The 24,668-nt window shown below is 40.3% G+C and overlaps 2 protein-coding genes across 4 annotated transcripts in view; one reads left to right on the top strand and one right to left on the bottom strand.

Annotated features, from left to right (window-relative positions):
* Positions 1 to 1,467: 1,467 nt before the first annotated feature.
* Positions 1,468 to 18,622, top strand: CCN6 (cellular communication network factor 6). Of its 3 annotated transcripts, none has more exons than XM_069598077.1 (6): positions 1,468 to 1,752; positions 2,259 to 2,370; positions 8,227 to 8,524; positions 12,686 to 12,928; positions 16,111 to 16,304; positions 17,383 to 18,622. In XM_069598077.1, exons 1-6 carry the CDS (start codon positions 1,742 to 1,744, stop codon positions 17,662 to 17,664), a joined length of 1,140 nt encoding a protein of 379 aa, XP_069454178.1. In that variant the 5' UTR covers positions 1,468 to 1,741; the 3' UTR covers positions 17,665 to 18,622. The 3 variants fall into 3 exon arrangements, 2 of the variants coding, with proteins under 2 accessions (XP_069454178.1, XP_069454180.1); XR_011258562.1 differs by lacking the exons at positions 1,468 to 1,752; positions 2,259 to 2,370 and adding exons at positions 2,469 to 2,614; positions 15,084 to 15,145; XM_069598079.1 differs by lacking the exons at positions 1,468 to 1,752; positions 2,259 to 2,370 and adding an exon at positions 2,408 to 2,614.
* TUBE1 (tubulin epsilon 1) overlaps positions 18,457 to 24,668 on the bottom strand; it is a 21,877-nt gene continuing 15,665 nt past the window's right edge. Inside the window, exons 9-12 of the mRNA XM_069598076.1 lie at positions 24,407 to 24,547; positions 20,377 to 20,517; positions 19,578 to 19,752; positions 18,457 to 19,227 (exon numbers count right to left, since the gene is read on the bottom strand). Of these exons, the coding sequence (XP_069454177.1) occupies positions 19,069 to 19,227; positions 19,578 to 19,752; positions 20,377 to 20,517; positions 24,407 to 24,547 (616 nt within the window). The 3' untranslated portion in view covers positions 18,457 to 19,068. The remainder of the gene's footprint in view (positions 19,228 to 19,577; positions 19,753 to 20,376; positions 20,518 to 24,406; positions 24,548 to 24,668) is intronic.

The following is a 24,668-nucleotide window of genomic DNA, read 5'->3' as shown; positions in this document are numbered from 1 at the left end:
ATTAAAAAAGATAATACATGTGAACTTCCTTGTAAATCGTGAAACATGATGCAAATATTAGTTATGCTCAAGGTACATGTCTATTTGAATGTACATCACAAACTGAACGCTTGTGAAATGGACGCCTAGGCAGATTAGCATTTTGTTAAATGAGATAACAGAGGAATGTGTTCAGAGCAAGACACACACCAGGACGGCTCCTGGTGTCCAAAGTAGAAGATGGCAGAAAAGCCGTATTCATTCAGTCCATCCATAGTGGGCTTGAAGTTGTTGAATAGGAGCACACCCACGGCTGGAGATGTCTAAACACAAGCTGCAGTGAGTAGTCCAGAGCCCCTCCGTCTTGTACACTGGGGGAGAGGACTCACAGGTTCATTCTCAACTAAGATGTTCCTTTCCTACCAAGAGCCAAGGATGGGAGTTTGACCCCTTCCCCTGCCCCGTGGCAGAGAGACTGTAGAGGGAGGAAAGCCATTTCCAGAGGAATGGCTGCTGCCGTCAGCATTTACAGAGAACACGTGGAAGGGGCGAGTCTCCTTAAGTTCAGACACTGAACAGATAGGTGCAGTATCACATTCAGAACGGGAGGGATGTTGTTCATGAGTCTGCTGATCCTGGGCTTAGATTCTTCTGCCTTCGATGAACCAGTGAGGAAATGAGAGCTGATCCTTTCTCATGACCACTCTGGTGCATGAAACCCTGAGGCTGGGAACCCAAAGATCAGATGGTGTTAAACCAGAGACATAAAAATAATGGGTCAGACTGGACTAACACAGACCCATCTTCCTTCATTAGGCTGTTTTCAGGTGTCAGGGAGACCAAGCTTATCCTGCTCCCTGTACGACAGGCCAATCAGTCTAGAGACGAACTCTTTGGGCAAGGAACATAGCTTTATTTGGAAAGTCAGCAAGCCAAGAAGATGGTGGAACCGTGCCCCAAAGAACCATCTTCCCAGAGTTAGAATTCAGGCTTATTTTATACCAAAAGGGAAGGGAGGAAAGTCAAACATTTCCTGATCCGTCAGCCTCCAGAGGGGATGTGTTAATATCTTCCTTCCTGCAGTTATTCACAGGAGGGTCTGGTCCAGGTGCTTCCTGTGAGCTAAACAAAGGTATTTTATTGATATAGCTTTATTCTCATTACTTGGGAGGCAGGGTTCCCAGAGATGGGCCATGATGTTTAACTTTAGCTTATAGGCAACATCCCTTTAGTGATTAACTTGCAATAGAATACGAAGGCTTTCCCCTGTTACACAGGTTTTATCCTATTTCTCAGGCAGGAAGATGAGGAGTTGACATCATACCTACGCTGGGTATTCCTTGTTGTTTGGTGTGTGTGTGATTATGGTGTAATTAACTACTTAGTAAACCATGTGGGGTATGTTTGCACATTTTATGGAGTCCCTGGCTCTCTGAGGATCTCAGAGTCCTTGTTGTTGGCAGGAAGCCCAGTTTTTCTCCAGGTCTTGGGCCCTCAGTCACTATGTCTTTATACACAGAAAGAGAGGTGAGCAGTGAGCCCAGGAGAGCTAACAGGTAAATCGAAGGCAGGTGACGGATCACAGGGAATAGAAATTGGCCCTAGAATGGGGGCAGGAAGATGGGCCAGACACTGGATCCACAAGAAGACAAAACCCCATCGGAGGTGCACCCCAAGATATACAGACAAAGACCATAGTTGAAAGCTGCGTAAAGAAGCCACAAACCACTGGACCCAGGAGGAGATGGGCTGCTGACCACACATGCTGGGGAGGTGAGAATTAGAAGGGAAGGGGCGTACAAATCTGTAATAACTAAAAAAAATTCTTGATTTGTTAAATGAATGATTGCCACTAGTGTAACTGTTTTGTCTTAGCCCTAAAAGATGGGGGGTAACTTTACTCTGGTCTGTCACGGGGCTGTGGCCACAGAAAGCGGCTTCTCTCAGTCCCGGGACTGTAGGCGTCCACCTGGGTTCCATCTACAGATTTCCAAACCTAATCCACCTGGTAGGAGAAATGTGCTCTAACAGAGGTAGGCACCTGGCACTGTGATAAGCTGCAGAGTGAGGGAAGGTGGGGCAGACCTGTTACAATGTGGTGGGAGAACTGGGCAGGGGCAGGCTGTGACGGGGTGGTCAGAGGCCAGACTTGTCCCCTGTGTTTTGAGGGCCCCAGGAGAATAAGCAAGCAGCAAAGAGAGGGCCTGGGGCGGCAAACCCAGACGAGAGGCTGAGGGTTAAGGCGGGTAACTGCGTCTAACATCACCATTTTGTTCAAGGCTAGCTCTGATCTCCTGGAGCGGGAAGAACAACATTTTTTTCAATCAGAAGTCACCCTTGGTCTGGCCCCCTCTCAGTCCCGGGAGAAGCGCGCTCCAGGCCTCTGCGAAGGTAAATATGAGAAGAGTCGCCTGAAAGTAAACAGGGTATTAAAAGGGATCTGGGAAAGCGAAAGCAGAGTCTGAGAGCTGGAGCCCAAAGTCGGGAGCTGGGAGGTGGAGGCGTGGGTCCTTCCTCCAGGAGACAGAGGGGAGCTTTGTGCGCCGGCCTCGCAGCATCTCCGGCTGCGCGAGGCCGGCCCGGGGCCATGCGGGGGCCGCTGCTCTCCACGCTTCTCCTGGCCTCGCTGTCGCAGGTACGTCCTGGCTCTCCCGCCGCTCCGTCCCGCCAGGGGGCTGCGGTGGCCCTCATTTCCTCAGGTCAGAAATCAAAAAGGAAGAGAAGACGGGGGCACTGGAGGGGTGCATTCCTTGTGGAAATAGCTCCAGATGAGTAGGGAGCCATGTTCTTCTAATCAAGTCCTGTTTTAGTTCATGAGCTTCCGGGAAGAGTGGAAAACGTTGCTCCCTTTCGGGGTAGGGTACTTAATCCTGCTTCTGATATGTTTGAACAGCCCCCAGGTTTTCATAAAATGTATTTGTTCCTTTTTTTAACTGGAGTCTGCCGGGAGCTGGCTGCCCTGCGGGCAGGGTGGGTGGCGGTGCCGCTCTGCAGGCGCCAGGCGGGCGGACTGCACAGAGCTGCTGGAAAAACTGACCCTGACGGCTCTCTTCAGCTAAGCCTCTGCTTGTTTGAGAACACTTCGGAGCAAACACTTAATATTTTTAAAACATTATATATATTTTTTGGTCTTTTCTTAACTCATGTGTTTTTCACTTTTCATGAGACAGAATCAGTCCAAAAGATTTTTAAATATTTTGAGCAGCAGACCAAAGGGCAGTTTAATTCAATATGAGCTATTCTTTGCTTTAGCATTTTTTTTAATTAGACGATTGAAACGGAGTGGCTTATTTTATGGATTTATCTACATGGTGGAGGTTTTTGCTAGCTCAGAGGACAGAGCTTTTGAAACTCTGTGTTTTAGAATACAGGGATGTGTGTGTGAGTTAATTTGATTGAGGTAGTTAAGCAGCAGATGTATTTTAGAAAACAGGGGGTTGAAAATTGTTATATATGGAGAGATTTAAGAGCTTAAAAGGGTCATAACAAGAATGTCAGCGGTACCATTAGGTGGACAGATGGAGAGATGCTTTTCCCCAGTAGGAGTGAGAGGGGGCTGTCTATTGCCTAGTCCACTGCCCTTCAGGAAAACGCCTAACACTTTTGTAGATTGAGAACTACAGCATATCCCTAAGCAGCAAGTATTCCAACCGAGAGAGATGTGCCCAAAATAAAAAAAAAAAAAAAAGAGGTTATAGATAGAGCAACAAGAAAATATTATGCTTAAAGGCAAAGTTAAGGGTCTGAAGTTTTGAAGGGTTTGATAGTACCTATCATGTATAGAAAATCTAATATGTGCCAAGAACTGTACTTCACAGGTTAGTGATTAATAACTCAAAATAACCTTGCAAAGTGGGTATTCTTGATCCTGCTTTACAGAGGAGGATTGAAGCTCAAAGATCAAATAAATGAATGTTATCTAAGATAAGCATAGCTCTGTGGTCAAAGCCCTCATTCTTTCTGTTGTATTATCCTGATGATTCTTTCGTTGTCTTAATATTTCGATTTTGAAAACAATCAAAATATCTGAAGAGAAGAGAAAGTTATATGTAATTCTTTGTATTTACCCACATATTTACCATTTCTAGCACCCCTGATTTTTTCTTATATTTCTACATACTGTCTGTTGTAATCTTTCAGGTGGAAGAGCTTCCTTTACTACTTCTTGTGAGGCAGACATGTTAGCAACAGTTGCTCTCAGTTTTTGTTGATCTGGAAATGTCTTTAATTTCACCTTCATTTTTGAGAGAGAGTTCTACTGGAGAGAGAATCCCAGGTTGACAGTTTTTCCACTCCCCACTCTTGGCATTGTCTCAGGGTGTCTTGTTCTTATTTTCCTTCTCCTTTTTTAAAGACATAATATCCTGGTGTTTTTTAGGGTCACAGCAAATTTGAGAGGAAGGTTTCAGAGATTCCCTGTGTACCGCCTGCTGCCGCAAGTGCATAGCCTCCCCCCTCCACTCCCTGATTGTCAATGTCCCCCGCGACAGTGACACCTTTGCTACAACGAATGAACTGCATTGTAGTAATAGTTCTGCATGAACCTAATGAACCTACCTTGACACATCGTAACCATTCATTGTCATTACTTACAGTAGCTTTCACTCTTGGTGTTGTACTTTCTGTGAGTTTGGGCAAATGCATGATAATGTGTATCCACTACTGTAGTTATCATACAGAGTATTTTCACTTTCCAAAAAATCCTTTTGTGTTCTACCTGTTTATCGCTTCCCTCAACCCCTGACAACCACTGGTCTTTTTACTGTCTTCATCATTTTGCCCTTTCCAGAATGTAATATATTTGGAATCATACAAGATGTAGAATTTTCTAGTTGACGTCTTTCACTTAGTGATATGCCTGTCTTTTCAAGGCTTGATGGCTCAGTTCCTTTTAGCATGGAAATATTACTCCATTGTCTGGATGTGCCACAGTTTATCCACTTACCTACTGAAGGACATCTTGGTTTCCTTCTTTTAATGAGAAGTCAGATCACATATTTATTGTTTTTTCTCTTGTATGTAATAATACTCTCCCTTTCTTAGACTGATTCCAGGATTTTCTCTCTATCCTTGGTTTTCAACAGCGTTACCTTGTCACCTTGGAGATTGTATAGAAATGCTACAAGAACGAGAAAGATAAACATGTGTTCCCAGGTGGGAAGTTTGGGGAGTGGGCACTTCATTAGAGGAAGCAACATCAGGAAAAGCATGGAGGAGAAGCCAGCCTGGCCCCTCTTGTCAAGTGCATGGCATGGGAGGAGAGTGCATTGAGCAATGCAGCTAGAGAGGAAGGCAGGAATCAGCACATATAGGGTTTAGATACCCTGCTCAGAAGTTTGGACTGTATACTCTTGACAGTAGGGAGCCATTGATGGGTTTTAAGATGAGAAGTAAACTAAGATACTTTTTTGTTTGTTTGTTGGTGGAGATGCTGGGGACCAACAGATATTTTTTAAAGAGATCCTTAAAAAGTGGGAGATTCATTGAAGTCCTTCTTGAGAGGAGGAGACCAGTTAGGAACTTACTGCTGCAGTACTCAGTAGCAGTGAAAATGAGGGAAGAATGACTAGTTTTAGGGATATGAGGATGGTAAGAGGATTAGTTGCTAAATGACTGTAGGAGGTGCGGGAGAGGAAGATGACCTGGATGACTCCCAACTTCCTACCTCCAGAGTGTGGAAACACTGTCTCAGGTGGGTGGGCCAATGATGAGTTTGTTATGTGAGTTTTCCTATAGGAGATGCTAGTGGAGATGTCCAGTAGGCAGTCAGCTCTGTGGGTCTGAGCTCAGTGGAGTCATCCTGGATGGAAATTTATATTTGAAGCTGCATAGGGTTAAAAACGAAGGCAAGAGAGTGAGTGAGAGTGGGGACAGTGAGATCAGCAATCCATTAAAGTCATCAAGCACCCATGAGCCTAAATCTAAGTCAAATTTAGGGTTACAGGAGCCTGCAAAGGAGATTGACAAAATATGTCCAGAGGTAGGGATAGAATTGGGTTGGGGTGACAGGGAGGGGCTGGTGTCATGAAAGTCAAGGGAGAGCGGAGAATTGAGAGTCCAGTGCCTTAGAGAGGGGGTCAGGTGGGGACAGAGAGTTCCGGAGCATGAGCCCAGCTGAGAGGCCACTGAGCCTGGCAAGGTGTTCCTGGTAACCACGGCTGAACCTGGGCAAGAATGAGAAGCAGGCACTCACTGTTTCTACCCTTGCTATTTCTACTCCTTTCACATTTTGAATTTCCATTGCCCCTCCTCATCCTCCAGAAGCCCAGCACTGTACCCTCAAAAAGTCTATTCTCACATTGTACATTCAACTCAAATAGTAGCTGAAAGTGTTACTCTGGGGAATACATATTTCATCAGTGGTAAGAAAAAAAAAGGCTGAAGATTTAATGGTGGAATTTCAAACAGATACTTTAAAGTGTAGGGTTTTTGAGTTGGAAAGAGGTTTGGATCTCTGGATCAATCTAACTGCCTTTAGTTCCATCAAATAAAAGTTGAGAATAACAGACGTTACTTGCCAGGCTCTGTGCTAAGGGCCAGTGATGAACCAGCAAGTGAACCTCAGGTTCCTGTGGTTGGGTAGCTTTATGGCAAGTGGTGAAGACAGGCTCTTATTCACAGTTTCAGTACACAGGTAAAAGGGAGCATGGAGAGATTACAGAAACTCTTCTGGAAAAGGTGGTAACTCAGTGAGGGAGTGTGGGGGGCTGAAGAATTTTGTAGGAAGATTGAACAGCCTCAGATATGCAGGGAACCGCAGGCATTTTCGTTTGCTGGAAGCTAAGGGATGTAAAGAACTCAGGAGACAGGAGGGCCCTGAATGCTGTGCTCAGGAGCTTGGACCTCACTGCAGGTCCATGACCTTCAGGTGTGAGGGAGGAAGGAGATGGAGCAGGTAAGGCTGGGAAACTCAGCGGATGGTGTCACACCATTCACTAAAATGGGGACCAGCTGAGAGCAGTTTCTTGGGGAGAGAGAGAAAGTGAGGTCCTTGTGGGACATCAAAGTGGGAGAAATCCTGCAGAAAGGATTGAGCTAGTTATGAGCCCATGGGGAGAGTCTGGGCTGGAGAGGAGAACCAGATGCAGAGATTCAGTGATCTGTTCAATATCCAATCTGATTTGTGGCAAGACCCGGCCTAGGGAAGGGAGGTGGGAAGGTTCTGGAAGCTGCCTGCCTGGTTTAAGTACCTTTTCTTCTATTTACTTGATGTGTGACCTAGAGTATCTTAAGCAGTGTGAGCCCCATAGTCTTCCTTTGTTACATAGAGCGCATTATTTCCTGTTGCTATTGAAACAAATGGCTACAATCTTAGTGGCTCAAACAGTGCAGATTTATTCTTTTGCAGTTCTGGCCTCTGTAGTCTAAAATCAGAGCTAAAATCAAAGCAGGGCTGTGTTCCATCTGGGGCATCTAGGGGGAATCTGTCCTTTGCCTTTTCTAGCTTTCATAAGCTACCTGCATCCCTTGGCCTGTGACTTCCCTTCAGCAGCGGCCTCATGTTCCCTCTCGTTCTAGCATCACATCTCCTCTGATGCACCTGCCTCTCTCTTTCCCTTAAAGGGAGAGCAGATTGGAGGGAAGAACTGGGAGGATGTGTCTGATCTTGTGAAGTCTGCTATGCTTATTGCATGTCTAAGTGGAGATCTGTTAAGTAGGCAGTTTGAGTCTGAGCTCAGAAGAGAAGCCTGGGTGGAGATAGGAGATACAATGAGGAATGTTACTTTAGAGCACTTGCCCACAGGGAGCTCCAGTGCTCAGAGACCAGAAGAAACCAGCAGACGAGACTGAGAAGGAGCCATTGGTGAGAAAGGAGGAGTAAGAAAGAGTCATGTGTTGGAAGCTGAGTGCAGAAAAGTTTAAGGAGAGACTGATTATGTCAATTGGGCTTCCCAGGTGGCTCAGTGACAAAGAAAGCTGCTATCAGAGCAGGCGATGCAGGAGATGGGATTCGATTGCTGGGTTGGGAAGGTCCCCTGGAGAAGGAAATGGCAACCTGCTCCAGTAGTCTTGCCTGGGAAATTGCATGGACCCATGGACAGAGGGGCCTGGTGGGCCACCATCCATGGGGTCACAAAGAGTCTGACATGACTTAGCGTGCATGCACGGTCATGTCAAATACTGATATTATTACAACTTACCATGCTGTATTCTAATGTTAATAATTTGGGTGAAATCTACTTCTAGCAAACCTCTGAAATTGGTTTTAGGAACCATATCTAACACCACCTTTATTGTCCGATGAAGTTCTGCTACAGGGCCCAGGGTGCTGGGCTGTCAGACACAGCAGGCGAAGGAAGTCCTGGAGAGGTGGCAGAAGGGCACCATCGTAAGCAGTTTTGCCACTGGCCCTGTCAGTGCCCCGGTCGGAAGCCAAGCTGCCCTCCTGGAGTGAGCCTGGTGAGAGATGGCTGCGGATGCTGCAAAATCTGTGCCAGGCAGCCAGGGGACACCTGCAACGAAGCTGACCTCTGTGACCCCCACAAAGGGCTGTACTGTGACTACTCAGCAGACAGGCCTAGGTACGAGACCGGAGTGTGTGCACGTAAGTGTTTCCTTCTGGACCGGCTGGAAAATGTGGAGTCTAGACAGGACTTTTTTCTGCAGATTTTACATTGGAATAATCATCTTCATTTGACTAAATCTGAGGTGGGTTTAGTTTTCATGCACCAGTGAGACTGGCCTTGTCATATTGAACACATCTGAACTGAGCAGATGTGACGTACACGCTCAGAAACCCGTTGTTTTCTTGCATTGAAATGATCTTGAAGTTCTTCTCAGGTAATTGCTTTTAGTGATAAAAATAGGAGAAATTATGTGAACAGTCTGACTTATTATAGTGGCAAAAAGGACAGTTTTTGTTATACTATCAAATGCAATCTGAATTCAGCCTTTTGTGTACCTGAAAAATATTCTTAATATGTAAGGATATATCTCTAGTATTCAGATATACTGCTTTAACCTCAGACTTCCAAACTAACCATCAAGTTTCTGTACTTTTCACTGAGGCAGATTTGTAAGAAAGAGGGCGGGGCACCCCAAATCTCAGTTGGGCCCTCAGCTTTATGAAGGGAGGGTCTTAGCTCTGGAGACTGGAATGTGCTCAGTTGCTTCAGTCATGTCTGACTCTTTGTGACCTTATAGACTGTAGCTCGCCAGGCTCCTCTGTCCACTGGGATTCTCCAGGCAAGAATACTGGAGTGGGTTGTCATGCTGTCTTCCAGAGGACCTTCCTGACCCAAGGATCAAACCCGTGTTTCTTATGTCTCCTGCATTGGCAGGCGGTTTCTTAACCACTAACGCCACCTGGGGAGACTGCTCAAGACCTTCTAAACCTATGCCTTGACAATAATCGAAGATGCTGATTTATTTAGGAATAAAAAGTAAAATTTCTAAGGGAAGGGGAAATATTCATGTCAACTGAGTGGTTAAGTTCCTCTGTAGAACAGTCTAAGTGGGAAGATTAATTACTAGCAGAAGTTAGGTTGTGAGTGTGGGGTGAGACAACATCTCTGGAGCTGGGGTGAATGTGTGGAATCATTCAAGTTCAGTAGCCTGATGCCTCTGTCCAATTCAGTCACTCAGCCATGTCTGACTCTTTGCGACCCCATGAACCACAGCACGCCAGGCCTCCCTGTCCATCACCAACTCCCAGAGTCCACCGAAACCCATGTCCATTGAGTCAGTGATGCCATCCAACCATCTCATCCTCTGTCGTCCCCTTCTCCTCCTGCCCTCAGTCTTTCCCAGCATCAGGGTCTTTTCAAATGAGTCAGCTCTTCGCATCAGGTGGCCAAAGTATTGGAGTTTCAGCTTCAACATCAGCCCTTCCAATGAACACCCGGGACTGGTCTCCTTTAGGATGGACTGGTTGGATCTCCTCACCATCCAAGGGACTCTCAAACGTCTTCTCCAACACCACAGTTCAAAAGCATCAATTCTTTGGTGCTCAGCTTTCTTTATAGTCCAACTCTCACATCCATACATGAGCACTGGAAAAACCATAGCCTTGACTAGACGGACCTTTGTTGGCAAAGTAATGTCTCTGCTTTTTAATATGCTGTCTAGGTTGGTCATACCTTTCCTTCCAAGGAGTAAGCATCTTTTAATTTCGTGGTTTATTATATTGATTATCTCTGGGTTCAGATTCTGAACTCTGTTTGTGGAGTGACCTTGAACAAGTTGCCTAACCTCTCTGTGGCTCAGTTATATCGTATGTACTTTCTATCTTATAGAGTTCTTAGGAAGGTCAAATGAAATGATGACACAAAACCCAAAATATCTGGTATCACAATATCTGGTGTGTAGTAAATTCTCAAAAATGTAATTCCATGTACAGTATGATGAGTATGGTAACAGAGCACAGCCATGAGAAAGGGGGTGACTCTGGGACCAGATCTGGCCCACAGTCTGTTTCTGTAAATGATGTCTCATCAGAGAACCACCATGCCAGTTCAGTTACATATAGTCTGTGACTGCTTTATAATAGCAGTATCTAGTAGTTGCAACAGAGACCAAATAGTCTATAAAGGCTATATAACTTTACAGAGAATGTGCTGATTCATCATCTAGAACAATGGTTTTCAACCTTTTTTTTTGGTCTGAGGATCCCTTTAGTCTTATAAATTAATAAGGACCGAAAGAGGTTCTGTTTATGAATTATTTCTTGGAATTTAATGGATTAGAAATTTAAAACTATTTACTAATTCATTTGAAATAAAATAACCTTCCCATTGCAAATTAATAGAAATAATATATATTTGTGAAAGAACTTACTTTAAAAACAAAGAAAAATTTGGAGACAAGTGAAAGTGGAATTGTTTGACATTTTTTGCAAATCTCTCTAATGTCTAGCTTAACAGAAGATAGATTCTTACATCTGCTTCTGCATTCAGTATATTGCTATATGTTGTTTTAGATTGGAATATATGAAGGGATTCCATCCTCACACAGATATATTGCTGGAAAAGGAAGGAATGTTTTAACTTTTCAAATAATTATATTTTTTTCATATTATAACTTAAGTGGAGTTTCTAAAAATTAGCTGCATCACTGCTAATCATGTGGACTCTGAAAACACGATGAACTTATGACTCTGTGACATTAAAATACATTGGTTTAGTCAAAGACCCACTTGGAATAGGGCTTTTCCTCATGCATAATTTTATAGCAATAGCATACACTAGTTATTTGGAAAATACCAGTTTGGAACAATGGTTTATGGAGACTTTTTTCTTTTTTAAATCACATTATTTAGTACCAAACTCATCAGAAAAGCCTACATCTTGGGTAGCTATAGAGATCTCAGTGGTGGACACAAGTTTTCCAGAATTCTAATTTTTGCTCGACAGCCTTAAATTCTGTCATTGGCAACAAGTACTGTCAGTTGTTTTCCTTGAAGTGATAGGCTCACCTTGTTGATTTTTAAGAAAATATCTGCCAAATACCCAAGTCTGAGTAACCATGATGTATCGGTCAGTCACTTCTTTAGGGGAAATTACCACTAAAAATGTGGCTAGTTAGGCCCACAACTGAAATAGTAACATAGGTGCTTTTCCTCAAGATAACTTATCGTACTTTGGTACAGTATTTACAGGAAAGCCCTATGCATACTTCTGTTTTTTTTTACATGGAATATTAAAAAGATGTTTTGATCATTAAGATTTAATAAAATCTGTGTTGTTAAAGACATTCTTAGTAAAATTAAGAACTCTTTTTTAAAAAAAGTATGCTTACGTACAAATGCATGGCAAGGAAAAATACAATGGCTAACATGTACAGTCTGATTCATTCTAAGGTGCCAGCAGCTATTTTAGCCACCCCTCCTTTTGTACGTTCGGTACAAATATCAGCTGAGTGAACAAAGTCGGTCACATCTTGGTACTGCGAAAAAGTTTTGACTTTCCAGTTCTGTGAAGGGGCCTCAGGTACTGCCAAAGGGCCCATGGACCACACTTTGTGAGAACTGCTGATCCAGGTCAAGATAACCCTCAGAGGAAGTAAAAGTTTTCTTCCAGTTCTCTTAAAAACAAAATCAGTTACTGTGCAGTATTGTAAACAGATGATGATTTCTTCATCCATTCACTTACTCCAACTTCCTAGGACCATATCCCAGCCTATTATTGAACATCTGGGGATATGTGTCTCACCAGCCATCAACTCGGCTCTGAGGTTTACAGTCATCCTGGTACTATATTATGGGGGTTTCCAGATGGCACTGGTGGTAAAGAACTGGCCCACCAGTGCAGGAGGTGTAAGAGATGCGTGTTTGATCCTGGGTTGGGAAGATCCCCTGGAAAAGGAAATGGCAACCCATTCCAGTATTCTTGCCTGGGAAATCCCATGGACAGAGGAGCCTGGTGGGCTACAGTTTGTGGGGTTGCAGAATCTGACACGACTGAAGTGACTTAGCACGCAGCACGCACACAGTGCTGTATTCATAGTGGTGGGTTTTTTTTTTTTTTTTCAATTTACTGCAGAACAGGGTCTGAATTTTGAAGGTGATCACTTGGGGCAGAGTATCTCCAAATCTAATGAAAATGTCTCATGTTCACTTTTTACAGATGTTCTGTGAAGGAGGCTCCAGATGGGACCAAGGAAATTGAGAACTACATAAAGCAGAGAACAGTTTGCTCTAGGGTTTACAGCTGGAGGTCTAGACTAGCAGTTACAGTTCTTTGGTGATTTTGTTCTTTTCTCCTTTCAGATCTCATTGCTGTGGGGTGTGAGTTCAACGGGGTGCATTATCAAAATGGCCAGGCGTTTCAGCCCAGTCCCCTGTTCAGCTGCCTGTGTGTTGGCGGGGCCATTGGATGCACACCTCTGTTCATACCAAAGCTGGCCAACAGGCACTGCTCTGGGGCTAAAGGTGGAGAGAAGACTGATCAGTCAAAATGTGGCCTGGGGTCGTCACAGAAACAGCTCTCAACAAGCTACAAAACAATGCCAGGTACTTGTTACGTAGAACTATTTCTCACGGACGACTTTGCCTGGTTTTCTTTCCTGTTCCTTTTATGTACCAAGGGACCCAGTATGCACTTATTGATTGGTGGTCAGTGTGAGATTTAGTTTGAGTATGCCATTGTACTTGGTCTTTGCCTCAGGCAGGTATGCTTTAAGTATCTGAAAAGGGAATTTTATAGTGTTTTAGATTTTTTTCCTTTTTTCTTTGATCACGTCGCTTTGTAGGAAGGAGCTCAGTTCCCCAACCAGGAATTGAACCCAGGCCATGGCAGTGAGAGTACTGAATCGTAACCACTAGAGAACTCCCAAACTATTCCAGTTTTCTGCTAGGTCAGGAAATTCTAAATTACTACCTCTCATTTCCATTCAGCCTCTCAGGGCTTTCCAGATGGTGCTAGTGGTAAAGAACTCTCCTGCCAGTCCAGGAGACGTTAACAGACATGGGCTCAATCCCTGGGTCAGGAAGATCCCCTGGTGAAGGGCATGGCAACTCACTCCAGTATTCTTGCCTGAAGAATCCCATAGGCAGAGGAGCCTGGCAGGCTACAGTCCATAGGGTTGCAAAGAATTGGACACAGCTGAAGTGACTTAGCATGCTCACGCATAGGAAAACTGACCAAATATTGTTGACATGTACCCTAGCCTGGAAAAACATTTATTTGTATTATTATGGGCAAGAAGTATGAACTCTCCAGTTCCAATACAACTCTTCCGTATGGTAAAAGCAGAAATGAAAGGCTACTGATTAAAAACATTAGAGGGTATGTGTTGAATTTGTAAATATTTCTAAAAACAGATAAAATTACCCTTTCCTTCACTCTGAAAGTGAAGCTTAATAATTACCGGCCTCTAAATAAATGTGCACACAGGCATCTTTAAGTAGGTTGCCCAGGTATGTGAGTAGTCAGAAACTTAGTGAGATTCTGTATTACTCAGCTGGAGCACCTGGCCATTTATAGTTGGTGTCACTGTATTCATGACCCTTGTATTTGGTCCACTCTGAGTTAGCACCTTATTTAGGTGCTGGGGTTTTTCGGGGGACAGGGTTTTCAAAATTGCCAGCAGCTGAAGCACAGGTGAAGGACTCAAAAGGGGGTAATACTCATGCCTGTTATTATTCACATCCGTGTTTTCATATGGAAATCAAGACTGGCTTTTTCTTGAAATGTAAAGCTTAGTAACTGAAAGGTGCCATGGAAATATGGAGTATTTATATATGCTAAAGACTCCTAAATGCACTTGTTATGGGAATAGTTAATAAAAGCAACCATAATCAGAGAAATAAGTTTTAGATCTTTAAAACCTAATCCTTGAAGGGGGAACATTCTCTGGGATTCCAATTATGACTGTTAATTCAAAAAAAATTTAACAGGCGATGGCAAATTGGCATTTACCATATGTGGCTTTTTAGCTAACAGCCTGATACTACTAATGCTCGAAAACTTTTTAAAATTATAAGCCAAAATTTTTTTTTCCAAATGGACAAGATCAGTTGATTTTCTGCATTGAATCTGCGTGACTTAAGTCCTTAGGATCCATGTGTGAACCTCCCTGATGAGACCAACTTAGAGCAGCAGTTGTCCCCAGGTAAAGGCCTTTGGATCAAAGTCAAGTTGGTCTCATTTGTTAAGTTAGAGTGGCTTCAGTGGATTCACTTGGAACCTGGTGGAGGACACATCAGATGGTCATTCTTAGTGGTTAATACTTTGCTACAAAAAATTAGACTCTCTCAAGTGCTGTTTATTAATATACGGACCTAGATTTGTTTCTGAGGAAGTATACGTTCAGTGTAATATCTCTTGCTTATCTTTAAAACTGTACTTATGGGCCCAGACAAGTTTGGCTTTTAAAATGAAGCACAAGGACACATACACACTTTAAGATGTATTTGTCTAGTAACTTAGTTAATTCCAGAGTCCATGGTTGGAATCTAGCTTTTACTTGGACAGCAGGAAGCATGCAATGACTTAATGCCTCTATGCTTTACTCACTGCTCATTTGACACTAAACTTTTACAATTTCTTCCAGTTTTCTTGCCCTTAAATGAATGCTAAGCAAATTTCCTGAACTGCAGCTCTTGGCTTAACTCTGAGGGGGATTACTGGTAACACGACAGTCTAAACTACCTTTATTTATTGCAGATGCGCCAAGCTTTTACCCTGCTTCCTGCCCTGATGTCTTTAAACTGCTGCCTGCCTTCCAGGTATCTCCATTTTTCTGCTTCCTCTCCCTCAGTTCTGTGTGCAGTTGGAAGATCCTACTGTAATAAAACTGCCAACAGTTATCAAAGTATCATTGTATTTGAAGACAGCACATACTTCCAAGTGACTGATGTTTCCTATCAAGAAAGCATGGGGAACAGTCCTTTTTAAATTGACATTTTAAAGTAATGTAGCCAGAATTTTGCTGTGTTCAATTGCAGACTCAAATCTCTACCTTACTTCTGAAGCACCCACTTTAGGATGTAATATTAACCTGAAGGAAATGCTTTCCATTCATTCTGAAGTGGCATGAAATGTCTAGACAATGGAAGGGTTAGGCCTGATACCACTGGGAACGTTAATAATTAAACTGAATAAAATAGATGGCACATTTTTCATGACTTAGTATATGATTATTTAGTGTAGAGAATCTTCTAAAGGACTAGATTTTTAAGTGGTGAAAAAAATAACTGGTCTCATTGATAGCTGAATTCTCAGATTTAACTTTTGTATTTTAGATTTTAATATAACCATGAAATTTAATAGTAAGACCACATTGTCTGATTAATATCCTAAATTCCTTAATCCTACTCATGTCTGTCTCAACATCTGTTGAAAATAACATCAAGCATAAGCCAAGAACCGGAGAAAAGGTGGCTGTCCATCAAAGCATACGCTTGTTGAGTACTCAGGGGGTGGGCTAAGCAGAAACAGGCAAATGGGCATTTTACCCAGTTTCTCAAAGATAATGCATTTTTATTCCTAAGCTAGTGGACTATAATATTTGGTCAAAAGGTAATTTGGGGAGTAGGGAAAATAGAATAATTAGACCATAAGCTTATTTTATTCAGAGTTACATTATATAAAGTTCAGATCTGTAAATTATTAGCTTAAAAATCAGGATTAAAAATTACCTGCATGAGTACATACATATTTAAGTACATGTACTCCCCTTCCTCTATTTTAGCATATAGGACTCTCCCACTGATTTGGAAAAGAAAATGTCTCGTGCAAGCAACAAAGTGGACCCCTTGCTCCAGAACATGTGGGATGGGAATATCGAACAGAGTGACCAATGAGAACACCAACTGTGAAATGAGAAAAGAGAAAAGACTGTGTTACATTCAGCCTTGTGACAGTGATATCTCAAAGACAGCAAAGGTAAAGTTTAATTATATTTTTCATTATAATTCAATATTGAGACTCCTGAAAAGTGTGAGTGTGTGTATGTGTGTGTTCTGGAGGTGTTTGTTAATAAAACCACTTCATGAAACTCTTGGAGTCAAACTATCTTGAAGGAAAGCAAATATTAACTAGCTGCACTTTGTGGGAAAAATTTTCATTGAGCAGAGAGAAAATGTTAACCTGTGGATTCTAGAATATTCTAACAATGTAATAGTCAGGTCTCGATCAGTCTGATTTGTTGTGGTACCCCACCATGTATACTGTTTAGGAGAAGATCTTTTTCAGATTCTTTTTCCTATATTAATTATATGTAGTGGAATCAGAGCCATCAATAAAAGATTTTGGTTGCTACCCTGTAATTAGGAAAACAAACATATGAACAGCAGAGCAGTTCTGATCTTAAGTTATATATTACCAGCTTGGAGAGGGAACCACACCATTTCCAGAATGCTTTGCTTAGTTACTGCTTCCCAAAGGACTGTAATGTCATAATACACACTCTAAGGTTGCTTGGTATAACTAGAGCTGGTCCTGTTTCTGGAACTAAGCAAGATGACTGTCTCGAGACTAATTTTTAGAAATGCTACAAAACCAGTCTTATCCCCAAGTTATTCCCCATCAGAAAGTTGACAGTTTCAAAGGGATTAAGATGTTTATTCATCTATCCATTTACTTAAACTGTGTTAGCTAATTCTCTAAGTCTTGGCCCTGGACATTAAATAAAACAAAGATTTTCATTTATTGTGGAACGAAGTGAAAGGCGGACAAGAAAAACACATTGGGGAGTGGGTGGGGGATGCACAGGGAGGACTTTCAAAGTCCTCTTGTGGGAGGGGATTTTAAAGGTCGAAAAGGGCTGGACATGACTGAATGCAACTATTAATGCCCTATTAATATTAATAAATATTTATTTTAATAAAATGCAACTATTAATGTCCTAAATGCAGCTATTTTCTGTGTATGTATAATAGTCTATAGTCTATGAAGTATCACTTTTCTGAACTATTATAATCAAGTTTAAAGAGTGACTACTTAATGTTATATATCTTTTCAGATTCCCAAAGGAAAAACGTGCCAACCTACTTTCCAACCTGTCAAAGCTGAAAAATTTGTCTTTTCTGGATGCTCAAGCACTCAGAGTTATAGACCCACTTTCTGTGGAATATGCTTGGATAAGAGATGCTGTGTGCCTAATAAGTCTAAAATGATTACCATTCAATTTGACTGCCCCAATGAAGGGTCATTTAAATGGAAGATGCTGTGGATTACATCTTGTGTGTGTCAGAGAAACTGCAGAGATCCAGGGGATATATTTTCTGAGCTCAAGATTCTATAAAATGAAGCACAAGGAGGAAAAGTTAAGGTTAATCATGTTATTACATCAAAATTTAAAATGGTTTTAAGAGGGTGGCAAATTTGCCTTATTAGTTTCAAACAGTAAGAATGCCTGGATGTTCTCAGATAACTGTATTTAAGGCATTAGAAGCTTAAAAAAAGGTTCTCCCAAAAATATATGTAAAATATGAAAAACCTTAAAATTGAGCTCTTAAAATGTATAATTATGTAATAGTTGGTTCTGTCTACATATTCCATGAAATAAAAAATTATACAATTCACAAGAGAACATTTTATCCTATAAGATTTTCTAGATTAAATCTTAAACAGGAGTAAGATTAAGCTGTAAATATATTTATTATTTTCATTGCCCTATCCTGAATATTAATTAAGATTTCTTTTGGAAGGAAAGAATGGAACTTCTTTGACCACTGTTGACAGTTACCTAAACTTTTATACCAAACTGTAAAAAATTTGATTTCCAAGGTAAAAACCAAGAGCAGTATACTTACTTTGAAAAGGAAATAAAATAACACTAAAGAAAGCACACAAGATTTTTTTTGGCTTGAAAATAAATTTTCTCAAAATTACTTCCTTAAATGGTAAGTCCATCAGTGAGTTTGAAATATATAATAAATTAAATTAATGCTGAAGACTAAAACTGGAGATTTATAGTAATTGGAACACTTTCACCAGACTATTACATTTACTGCAAAGTTTCAAAGAAAGTATCAAGCTTAGTAATATTCTGTTTGCTATATAAATAGTGACAATCAAAACTGGTAACAAGGAACAGTTTTAAAAGGTGAACATTTATTATTACAAAACCAACTGGTTTGATTAAAAAAACATTTTATAATAAATAACTTAATACAGGTTAATTGTAAACTGTGATTCTTTTGAGTGCAAACAAGTGGTTACCCAAAGAAGAAATAAAACCTCCTTAAATTGTAATAAAATCTATTCCTGAAGTTAGTGGCTGTTACAAAAGAAATATTTATATTATGTTCTACTCCTGTATTTACTTTTAAAGAGTCAGAATTTAAACAGACTATGAAAACAAGTTATAAATATAAAAATATCTGTACAAGATTTTATTGCAGCCATGATTATCTCTGTATAAATGACTAAATATGAGACGATAAATAAAGTAAAATGTTGAGCTCTATTCTCAATTTTAGAAAACGACTTTTTTGGAAGACAAATGTTTGACGTTAAGGCACTAGTACTTGGCTAATTTCACACAATGGTATCATCAACAAATTGTAATTAAATGGAAACCATTCTAAAGACAGTCTTCTCAATATGAAAAACACATTAGGCTTTCTGAATCACAAAAATTCTGAAGCAGAAAGGTAAGGGGGTAAAAAATGTGAAATTAAAGTGTTATCTTTGGGTTTCTTTTTCACACAGCTACGTTTAGTCTAGGTAAATCTTCCACAGGCATGCTTTTTGTGGCATCCAGTTGGTTATATTCCTGTATAAGTGCTGATAAAGATGACACGGCTTCTGAGAAACAGCTTTCCTCCATCCCTTCAATTTGTAGATAGTGATGAAGATGAGCCTATAAATAAAAAAACCAATGCTGACCAGTTTTAGGAATTTAATACAGACAACTATCCTATAATGTAAAATATTCTTATTAAAATGATAGTTCACTCTGCTTTACAAGAGAAATGAGAACCGAAATCCTATAAACCCATGAGATTTCTCATTTAGAATGTGAGTAAGCCTCTCCTCTTCAGTTATAATCAATACACTGATACAGCAAACAGGATCACGCCTGATTTATATTGTGTAATTCTTGAGAATACCCCTTGCATGCGCTTAGTCGCTCAGTCGTGTATGACTGTGACTCCATGGACTGTAAATAGCCAAAATAAACACACAGTTGAAAGGTGTACTGATGGTTACCTTTTTCTTGTAGAGCCTTATGAATCTCTCTCTCAGTTCTACGAAGGTAGGCTTCACGCACGTGTTGTTTGCCAATGCTAATAATGAATGGGAATGGCCCACGGGAGGTACTGAACACAAGCTGGTCTTCCAGCCTTCTTGATTCCAGGAGACAAACTGTAGTGAAGGTTTTAATCTGAGAGGCAAAAACTCAAAGGTAAGAATTAAAGTGCTAAAATGTCTGCCATATTATGGCCACCCACATTAGTTAAACTAGGACGTTACTAATGGTACCATTCTAAGTGCTTAAATTATAATGTAGGTTATCTAATTTTTAATACCAGCAGTATCAAGGTATAGTCTGACAGTGAACTAAGGGATGTTAAATTGGCTGTAATGGTGATTCAAGAAGCTAGAAACATATTCTTTAACATTAGAAATCTGGGGATGAAAAGAAATAAAGGTATTATAATTTTCCTTGCTTTGAAATTCAATAAAGCAACTTCCCTAAAAAACAGACTGTCACTAAATAGTAAAAGAAACTAAGAAGCAGTGTAGTAGTGGTGGTGGTAATAAACACAATAGTTAAACTTTCTGAACACTTCCAGAAGATACCATCTCATCATTTAACGTGCATAACATAATTAACAACATTGTACTATTATTCTTTTCTAAATTTGAGGAAAAATAAGGCTCAGAATGGCTAAGTAGCTTGCTCAAGGTCACACTTCAACTGAAGTTCACAATGCTACTTAACTACATGCTCCACCATTGCAAACAGTGCACATAACACATTATCTTGAGAAGTATAAAATCGAACCTTTCAATGTTTCTGCGAAGATCAGAAATCTGTACATTTCCTCTAACCATGAGGGCACAGGCGAGGTAGAGACTATGTCTGGGGTCAGCTCGAATTAGCTGGTGATCTTTACTAAAGGCATCTGAAAACATCTGATCCAGCCTAGAACAAAGGAAGAGTCACTGTTTATACAAATATTACATCATTCTTCTATCTGTAACTATAAGATGAAAAGACAGTCATCTATAGGTAAATAAACCACACACAATTATATTCTGAATCTCTGCTATCATTTTCTCAAAGCAATCTGGGTAAATATGAAGAGAGGAAATCAAGCAATTTTGAGGGGGGTGATAGAGCTTCTGCAATATACTGGTGATTTCAGATAGCTACAAAATGTTGACTAAATCATCAGTTAACTATGTGGTACTAATGTCTAAAACTTATGTCATTATTACTTAGTTCAATATGTTTATCTACTTCATAATATCAGAACTATCAAAACTAATTAAAAACCTATTAGACTACTGTCTATAAAATATATCACAAATTAGTTTGGAATAATTAAGAAACTATCAAAGGACAATACTAAGTTCTCTAAAAGAGACACAACTTTCTATTATTATTCCTGAAAACGGATACTTTTAAGTGAATGAAGTCTTTTAACTTCTTTTATTCTTTAAAGAGAGGAAGATAAAAGTGACTGATGAAGTTTATATAATAATACAGGCTCCTAGGCCTTTAATATGGCCCCAGTCTGATTCTGAAATCCCATTTAACTCAATACAAGTATGATTAAGTTCCTTTGATAACTCTAGCCAGAACTCTGTGTGTTGAATCTGCAGACTGTCTAGGAAGAGCCACAGAAATTGCACTATGCTGCGATTTCATTCAGTAGATATTTACTAAATGCCAAGCAACATTCTAGGTGCAAGAGACCCAGCAGTGAACAACAAAAATTCCCTACTCTAGTGGAGCCTATATTCTATCCTCATTCTTCTATAGTAAGAAGGATAGAGGACTCTCTTAGTGGATGGTGAGCTTTGGGGGACTTATGATTCCTCTACTGTGTTCAAAATTTTGGTATGTGCTTTTGGACATTTTAATCCAGAAAAGGTTAAGAACCACTATACAATAAGCAGGCAAACTCATTCTTGATTTACCGTTTGTCAAAAAACTTAACAATTAGCAAGGAGCTATTTAAAGTTCTTGGCACGTTTATATTTACATTAGAAATAAGGAATTTAAAGGAGCATATACACCTTCCACAGTGGCGCCCACTCCAGCACTCTCGCCTGGAAAATCCCATGGACGGAGGAGCCTGGCAGGCTGCAGTCCACGGGGTCACTAAGAGTTGGACACGACTGAGTGACTTCACTTTCACTTTTCACTTTCATGCATTGGAGAAGGAAATAGCAACCTACTCCAGTGTTCTTGCCTGGAGAATCCCAGGGACGGGGGAGCCTGGTGGGCTGCCGTCTCTGGGGTCGCACAGAGTCAGATACGACTGAAGCGACTTAGCAGCAGCAGCAGCAAACACATTCCAATATGTGTTTTTCTATTTTCACTGATAAAAATGGACTAGATGACATTTATTAATACAAAGCACAACCAAAAATCATTCTTAGTTGTTTGAGACTACTAATACATTAAAGTTTTAAAACTATGCCTTTTAACAGTATAATTTTAAAACAATTTATTATTTGCTTAAGGATAAATATGTTTGTATGTAGATATGGCGGCCTTTGAAATACCTCTAGTATAGTAGAGGGAAAAAGGAGAAGAACACAAAGCTAGAAAGAGCATTGTGATTAGTTTCTTAAGAGTCTAACATTTTTTAAGTTCTCTACAGATTTTCCTAACATGTTTTAATTAAAAACAAACCTTTAACAAGTTATACTTATATAAGTATACATTTTAAATGTTGACATGGTATTTTTATCAAAATATACCAAGGAGGATTATGCTGAACTTAATTAGAAATTACATGTCTTTAGCTTTTAAGGATTAACTTTAAATGTCTGGATCATCACTACTGTACAATAAATAGTCTGCACCACTTTACATTCTGTGTCCACAGTGAAGGTGTATCTTTCACCAGTATACTCATTTTTAATATGCTGGGCTGATAATAAAAGCAAACATTTATGGTTGACTCCCATGATCAATAAAACAAATTGTGCAAGTTGCTTAAGCTCATTAGCATCTCACACAGAAAAGAGACTGTGCCTACTAGTTTGCATAGTTGGCTATTTGCTCAAATAAAATTTAATCAATATCACTGTGACATTCCACAATATAGAATTAGCTTGACAAAATTTAAACTCTTAAAAAAAGATCTGTAATCTAGTTTTCATTTTATCATTTACAAACTTTCCTCTAAAAGAGGTTTTTTTTTGGGGGGGGGGGGCGGCGGTGCTGGCAGGGAGGCATGAGGGATCTTAGTTCTCCTAATAGGGATGGAACCCAGGCTGTCTGCAGTGGAAGCTCGGAGCCCTAACCACTGGACTGCCAGGGAATTTCAATTTTCCTCTAACAGAGTCTGACAAGACCTTTTTCCTCAGCCAACTGTGAATGTCAGCATGACCGTATCAAGTTCATCATCACTGTCTATACTAAGAATACATTTTTTGTTCAGTAAATTGATATAACTTTTATGCTTAAATTATAAAACAAGGTATTCTGGAGATGACATATAACAGAGAAAATCGGGAAAGGAGTACGTCAAGGCTGTATATTGTCACCCTGCTTATTTAACTTATATGCAGACTACATCATGAGAAATGCTGGACTGGATGAAGCACAAGCTAGAATCAAGATTGCTGGGAGAAATATCAATAACAGATGTGCAGATGACACCACCCTTATGGCAGAAAGTGAAGAGGAACTAAAAAGCCTCTCGATGAAAGTGAAAGAGGAGAGTGAAAAAGTTGGCTTAAAGCTCAACATTCAGAAAACTAAGATCATGGGATCTGGTCCCATCACTTCATGGCAAATAGATGGGGAAAAAATGGAAACTAAGAGACTTTAGACAGCATATTAAAAGGCAGAGACATTACTTTGCCAACAAAAGTCCGTACATTTAAAGCTATGGTTTTTCCAGTAGTCATGTATGGATGTGAGAGTTGGACTATAAAGAAAGCTGAGTGTCAAAGAATTAATGCTTTTGAACTGTGGTGTTGGAGAACACTCTTGAGAGTCCCTTGGACTGCAAGGAGATCCAACCAGTCCATTCTAAAGGGAAACAGTCCTTTATAGTCATTGGAGGGACTGATGCTGAAGCTGAAACTCCAATCCTTTGGCTACCTGATATGAAGAACTGACTCTCTTGAAAAGATCCTGATGCTGGCAAAGATTGAAGGCAGGAGGAGAAAGGGACGACAGAGGATGAGATGGTTGGATGGCATCACTGACTCAATGGACATGAGTTTGAGTCAACTCTGGGAGTTGGTGATGGACAGGGAGGCCTGGCGTGCTGCAGTCCACGGGGTCACAAAGAGTCGGGCACAACTGAGCGACTGAACTGAACTGAATAGAGCAGTATCTGTAAGCCTTCTATGGTGCTAGACTGTGGTAAGAGCTCTAAAAGATACTCTTATTCAATATACCCAAAACGCATATGAGGTAGGCACTTTGACTCTCATTTTTAAAGATGAGAAAACTAAAAGTTCAGCTCCTGCCCAAGGTCCTGTAATGAGGAAGTGACAGAGCTAGCATTCATACTTATGTGTCAGACTTCAAAGCTGTTAAATCTTTTTCAGTAAAAATTATATCTGTAAAATTTAGTTATTAGATTTAATTTCAAACAACTTAATATTGAGATTTTTAAAAAGACTTCTATTTTTAAAATTTTTATTTTTTATTTTAAACTGACTTCTGAAGCAGCATTCACTGAATAGAAAAAGGCTGTCATCAACTATTTTATATACTTCTCATAAAGACGATGATATGTAGAAACAACTAGTTATTATACAGTTATCTCTTAAAAACGTGTTTGTTTTTAAAGCAATCTGAATCCTCAAGTAATTGAAATACAGTTACTAAATCTTACCTTCGAGGAGGAATGTTAACATCTGCCAGTGTATACAGAGGTGTTAGGCTTGAAACAAGATAATGCAGTTGAGGAAAAGGAACTAAATTCATGCTGATTTCATTTAGGTCCATATTAAGGGATCCTTCAAACCTGGCAGAGCTAAAAAATTAACATTAAAACATGAAAAATATTAATGAAGCTTGATTTCATCAGCAGGCACTTTCTTACTTTTGTACACTGTACTTAAGTAAAGAATATATGCTTTTTCTGTATTAGTGAA

The sequence above is a fragment of the Ovis canadensis genome, chromosome 8, assembly GCF_042477335.2.
Source record: "Ovis canadensis isolate MfBH-ARS-UI-01 breed Bighorn chromosome 8, ARS-UI_OviCan_v2, whole genome shotgun sequence".
NCBI lineage: Eukaryota > Metazoa > Chordata > Mammalia > Artiodactyla > Bovidae > Ovis > Ovis canadensis.
This window is presented reverse-complemented; position numbering and strand designations above follow the sequence as displayed.

Coding starts and splice junctions, on each gene's coding strand:
- CCN6 (XM_069598077.1), top strand. Junction 12,929..16,110: donor AAGCTACAAAACAATGCCAG/GTACTTGTTACG, acceptor CCTCTATTTTAG/CATATAGGACTCTCCCACTG. Junction 16,305..17,382: donor ATATCTCAAAGACAGCAAAG/GTAAAGTTTAAT, acceptor ATATCTTTTCAG/ATTCCCAAAGGAAAAACGTG.